Source organism: Trachymyrmex cornetzi, unplaced genomic scaffold (assembly GCF_001594075.2).
Source record: "Trachymyrmex cornetzi isolate Tcor2-1 unplaced genomic scaffold, Tcor1.1 scaffold1580, whole genome shotgun sequence".
Taxonomy (NCBI): domain Eukaryota; kingdom Metazoa; phylum Arthropoda; class Insecta; order Hymenoptera; family Formicidae; genus Trachymyrmex; species Trachymyrmex cornetzi.
Window position 1 is genome coordinate 65,602 of NW_017296180.1, and position 5,429 is coordinate 71,030.

The window sequence follows — 5,429 nt, forward strand, 5'->3', positions numbered from 1 at the left end:
AAAAATCGGATTGGATCATAATCGATTATTATAGAATCGATGCTTTTCTTGTACATCGCCCATCCCTAATCCCTAGGATGGAAAGTGAAAAGTGAAAATTTTAACCACTGAAGTTAATCATATAAATACTATATTGCTAACTCAGTCTCTTTTTGAGAGTGGGGGGTGTGCCAAGACAGTGAGATAGAAAATCGACTTCTCGCTTTCACAATTCGTGTACTTCGAATGCGCATGCATGGGGGAACGTATGCGCGCGCACTCATGGCACGTGTATTGTAGAAGTTAGATATTATAAGGTATAATTAAAAGAAATACCAAGTATAACAAGATCGCGGCATTATTTCTTTTTTTAACTAGTACTTTTATACAAACCAAATAATAAACTCAACTTTACTATTGAACACGTCGGACATAATAAACGTGATAATAGGCCTATCGATCATGAAACTTTTTCATTTTTCACTTTTCACATTACGAATTTCACGTGAAAATGTTTACGTGAAAAATGAAAAAGATTTATTACATTCTGCATGGTACACGATTCGTAATGTATTAATTAACGCGTGGTTTAATTTGAAAAGATATACTGCTTAACGTTGATTTAGTTGTCTATAACATAAATATATTTCTCTGTCATAAATTTTTGCAATGTGAAACTTTTCACGTGAGTTTTCAGTGAATGGTTATATGCTCTTTTCATGAGTAAATGATATACTTTCATGTAAATTTTTTTCACCATCAAACGACTTAGTTAAAAGTGAAAAATATTACGCATGCGTATTATTCAGTTAAAACAATAGTAACATACGTGTCTAGTTTGAATCCGCTGAACGCACCCAGTGTTTCAATAAGCTTTATTTATGTAATAAAGTAAGTTTTTATTGTTATACAAATGTGAAATTTTATGTACAAAATATGCGATTTTTATATTAACTTTATGGAAATAATATTTCTATTTTATTTATAGATAAAGCAACATAAACTGATAATAGATTAATTAATTAATTTTAACTTAACCTAAGTTAGTTAATAACATGTATGTCATTTTCAATCATTTATTCTCCGTATTTATCTTCATATTTCAATTTTGGGAGATTAACAATTGTACAATCTTTGTAATTATGTTAATTTTTATATAATTATATAATTATTAACATAATGATATCAATCTTCTAGAATGAACGTTACTTCCGAACAAAAAAAGATTTTACTTGACTGGATGAAATTGCATCCGGAGGTAGCCAGAGGAAGAATACGACAAAAAGGAGAAAGTAAAAACAAAATGGTAAATTTTTTATGATATAATAATTAATTATTCTAGATAATTATACATATTTATCAAAAGCAAAATTTAAAAAAGTGAGTTTCTCAAATATACGGTCAAAAAATATAAATATATTATTTAAAAAAGTATTTGTTATTTGTTCTATCAGTATATTTATAACAAGAATAACATGAAATATACTAACAGAATATGCGACTAGCTAGATATAGGTTGCAATTTGCTGTCTTGTTATTAATTATATTATTTAAAAAATGACATATTTTGCTTGATTTCTGCTAATAATTTATATTCAATTATGTTAGCAAACTGTACTGCTGACAGAATACACAGCATTATGCAAATAGCAATATATCAGTTTACTACAACATTCTGTTCGTAAACTATCGATGTATATTTTATTCTTACTAAGGCTACATTCCAAAACGTTCTCTCTGAGGAAGAATAGAAATTTTACTCTATATACTATAGTATATAAGTTATGTGTATTATACATTTCGAGTAAAATTTTCCTCGGAAAAGATATTTTGGAATGTATCCTAAGACTGTATTCGATATTCATTACCAAAAATTTGTAGTGCACATAACATGCAGATTTTCATTAATGATAATCAATATCGGAACATAGCCAGAACAAAATATATTACTTATGGTGATATATAGCTGTACTACAATTGTATTAAGTATGGCTTTAAAATTTTAGAAAGAATTGTTGGAGGATATGGCAAATACTATAAACATAGTCAACAAAGGTCCCAGTAAATCTAGTTCCGAATGGTTTAAGGTATAATAATAATAAACATATATTATTTCAATTTTTGAAAAATATGAAAGTTAAAAGTTAAAGTTAGTATAAATGTTTAATATTCGTAGATATAATTAGTTGTCAAAATTATTAAGGTTAAAGTTATTATAAAAATTCAATATTTGTAGATAATTGTATCTGTGCTTTATATATTTTTAGACATGGAAAGACTGGAAAATGTATGTTTTAAAGAAAGAAACAAAACGAAGAAATTATGTGTCAGGAACAGGTGGAGGATCTCCAATAAAAATAGATTTATCTCTTTTAGAAGAAGAATTACTAGACTTTGTTACACCAGAAGCAGCAGGTTTAGAAAATATTCCACAAGGAGGGCTAAATTTATATCAAAACGCAAGTTCTGAGGAAACAATGTTTTCTCATAATCTGCATGATATACATGACACACATCCACAACCATATAAAAATAATTTGCCACTGTGTAAAAGACCATATACAAGCAATGAAATGTCATACAATTTTAAGGGTTAGTAAAAATATAAAAAATGATTATGCTTGAATATAAATACTATACACATATTAATACAACTTTATTTTATATTTTACATTTTAGGATCAGAAACTAAATCCATGTCGGCTGAAATGATTGATATTCAAAAAGAAAAGCTGCTTTTAAAAAAAGAAGAACTACTTATTCAAAAGCAATGTTTGGAAGTGCAACGATCAGCATTGACTGAATTACGACAAATAAGAAGTACAATAGAGACGTCAAAGTCTTTTCAAGAAAAGTGATAAAAACTTTCACGGTTTATTAAAAAGTGTTTAAAAAATCAAAAGTGTTTACGGCATACAATTTTTGTTAATATGTTCTTGTTTTCTTAATTAATTACTAAATACAATTTTATTTTGAAGTTCATTACTTTAAAGATATATAAAAATAAAGTCCATAAAGTGGCAATAGCAATACGACGATTAGCGAAAGATTTTAATTACTCACAATATAAAAATGAGTTAATTTTTTTATTATTCGTAGCTAGATTCTAATATAGTGTCTCTGATATTAATTCTACTGTCTAGTTCGCTAATCTAGTCATGTAATCGATTATATAATGTTTATCGGTTATATAACTTTATTATATAATGTTTCTTAAATTTAAATTTGTTTATGAGGTATTATTGTTATACAAATAAAAAAATATCTTTAATTAAAATACTGTTGAATGACACGTTCTCGTACTTCATTACCATTTTCAATTCTTATACCATTCATTGCGATATTTCTGTCCTCTGTATCTAATTCGTCATAATATATTTCAGGCTGTGGCACATTATAAAATTTCGCCATATTATAAAGAACGCAGCAAGAGTTAACAATAAGAGCTGAAATCAATAAAATTATAAATATTAATATTAGCATCACAATTAATATTCATCAGTTGTAATTAATATTTATTGTATAAATATTAATAGTATATACACAGTATTTTTTTTACTATTCATTAGTATTAATATTTACAAAATACAATTGGTATATACTTAATTGGTCTTACCAGAAAATTCTGGAGAATAATGCAATGCTCTCTCTTTTCTTAGGCACCTCCACTGTCCTTTTAACATTCCAATAGTTCGTTCTATACTTGACCGAGCAACTACATGAGAATTAGTATAACGAGCTGAAGGTGATCCTTCTGGTTGCCTTAGTTTTGGCGTTAATAAGTATGGCAGCAAAGAATATCCGGAATCTCCTATAATATCAAAATTACATCAACAATTTGAATAGTATATCATGCTATAAACAGTATAAATATCTATGACATTTTTATGTGTATATTATGTAATATTTTTAGTAATATTTATGTAATATTTTTAGTAATAAAAATATTAACAATGATGTAATACCTAATAGCCAAGTATTTATTCGTCCATCCTGAAATTGTTCTAAATGCACTGAAAGGATAGAACCATTCCAGACACGTGCATCGTGAGTTCTTCCTCCATGTCCACTATTTACGAATAGTATCTTTCCATTAAAATCACTAACCTTAAAAATCAAAAATAATTTTCTAATAATAATAATTATTTTTTACATAATATTAGTCACAGTTTTAAGTTTTACTTATTTTGGATAATACTTACTATCAAAACATTTAATGAGTGATATAACTTTCGATTTATATACAAATGCTCCCGCTCTTTATTTGGTGGCCAAATTGCTATATGGGTACCATCGATAGCGCCTATTGTACCTGGAAATCGACAATGAATCCAAAACCTGTATAATAATATGTAATAGTATTAAAAATGATAAGTATATGTATAAAATTATTTACTTATCATATACAAGTATACATATCAAATATCATATACAAGTATTACATATATGCTTATAATAAATAATATATGTAAAATATTATACTGTTGTTTAACGAGCTCAATATCAAAATGCTCTGTTGGGAATTTAATCCAATCTTGCATAATTTCATTAAGTGCTTCTACGACAGTGTGGATTGCTCCAGACAGTGATGCTTGACACATACATGATAAAAAATCTTGGCCAATACGACGTTGGTATGAACCAGAAGCCAAAAAACTCAAAGTTGCTAAAATCTTTGTATAACACAAAATATTAATTATCTTGTACATTACAAATTTATTATTAATTATTATTAAATATTTATTATATTTATTATTATTTTATATTTATTATTATTATTTTATATTTATTATTATTATATTTATTATTATTTATTTATTAATTGTTTGTTTTCATTTTATATCTTTTTAGATATAAATGCATTTAGGTATGCAATTATGCGGATTTGTTTGCATATTTTGTTGAAGTTTATTCACTTCAACGACCGAGTAGAAATGGGTGGCACCCAGTTGGACACGGTTCAATTGGACACGAGCCACTCACAGTGCTTGAGACTACAAAGCTCCTAAGCACCGGTCGCTGGGATGGTGGTGTCCAATCAAGGCGTAGTCAATTGGGATCACCCCATAGAAACTGTGGTAGGGGAATATGAACATATAACGCGAACAAACCCTATATTTTGATATACATTTTTCTATGTTTCTTCATTATTTTTTTTTTATAGATGATGTTACCTTTAACTCTGAGGAAATTGCTGTCGATTTCCTTCCTTGAGGCATATATGGCATTAAATTTAGACATAATTGCATTACCGCTTCCCTAGACAATCTACAAATACATTTGGATAATTATTATTATAATGCAACAGTTAAACATTAATGAGTATATAATAGCATATTATAACATTTAGGTTAGAAATCAGTTAGTGTTTGCTAGGACTATACCTATATATTTCTCGAAATCTTTTTTCTGGAATATCGAAAGGATTTTGCGTGTCCCGTAAAATTTTT

At 27.4% G+C, this 5,429-nt stretch overlaps 2 protein-coding genes across 2 annotated transcripts; one reads left to right on the top strand and one right to left on the bottom strand.

The window, feature by feature from the left end:
• Nucleotides 1-1,106: 1,106 nt before the first annotated feature.
• Nucleotides 1,107-2,886, top strand: LOC108758510 (uncharacterized). The gene is made up of 4 exons (XM_018503507.1): nucleotides 1,107-1,285; nucleotides 1,986-2,066; nucleotides 2,247-2,571; nucleotides 2,659-2,886. The coding sequence occupies exons 1-4, from the start codon at nucleotides 1,178-1,180 to the stop codon at nucleotides 2,835-2,837; spliced, it is 693 nt and encodes a 230-aa protein (XP_018359009.1). The 5' UTR covers nucleotides 1,107-1,177; the 3' UTR covers nucleotides 2,838-2,886.
• Nucleotides 2,887-3,246: 360 nt separating this feature from the next.
• Nucleotides 3,247-5,220, bottom strand: LOC108758507 (putative nuclease HARBI1). Its single transcript, XM_018503503.1, has 5 exons — nucleotides 5,154-5,220; nucleotides 4,182-4,291; nucleotides 3,945-4,086; nucleotides 3,596-3,790; nucleotides 3,247-3,425 (listed from the first exon to the last, which is right to left on the bottom strand). The coding sequence occupies exons 1-5, from the start codon at nucleotides 5,218-5,220 to the stop codon at nucleotides 3,247-3,249; spliced, it is 693 nt and encodes a 230-aa protein (XP_018359005.1).
• Between the last annotated feature and the right edge of the window lie 209 nt (nucleotides 5,221-5,429).

Excerpts from the sequence above, each read along its gene's own strand:
- LOC108758510 (XM_018503507.1), top strand. The coding sequence starts at position 1,178 with ATGAACGTTACTTCCGAACAAAAAAAGATTTTACTTGACTGGATGAAA. Across the intron at positions 2,067-2,246 it reads CTAGTTCCGAATGGTTTAAG|ACATGGAAAGACTGGAAAAT; the intron begins GTATAATAATAA and ends ATATATTTTTAG. Across the intron at positions 2,572-2,658 it reads AATGTCATACAATTTTAAGG|GATCAGAAACTAAATCCATG; the intron begins GTTAGTAAAAAT and ends TTTACATTTTAG.
- LOC108758507 (XM_018503503.1), bottom strand. The coding sequence starts at position 5,220 with ATGTCTAAATTTAATGCCATATATGCCTCAAGGAAGGAAATCGACAGC. Across the intron at positions 3,791-3,944 it reads AATAAATACTTGGCTATTAG|GAGATTCCGGATATTCTTTG; the intron begins GTATTACATCAT and ends TTGATATTATAG. Across the intron at positions 3,426-3,595 it reads TTATTCTCCAGAATTTTCTG|CTCTTATTGTTAACTCTTGC; the intron begins GTAAGACCAATT and ends TATTGATTTCAG.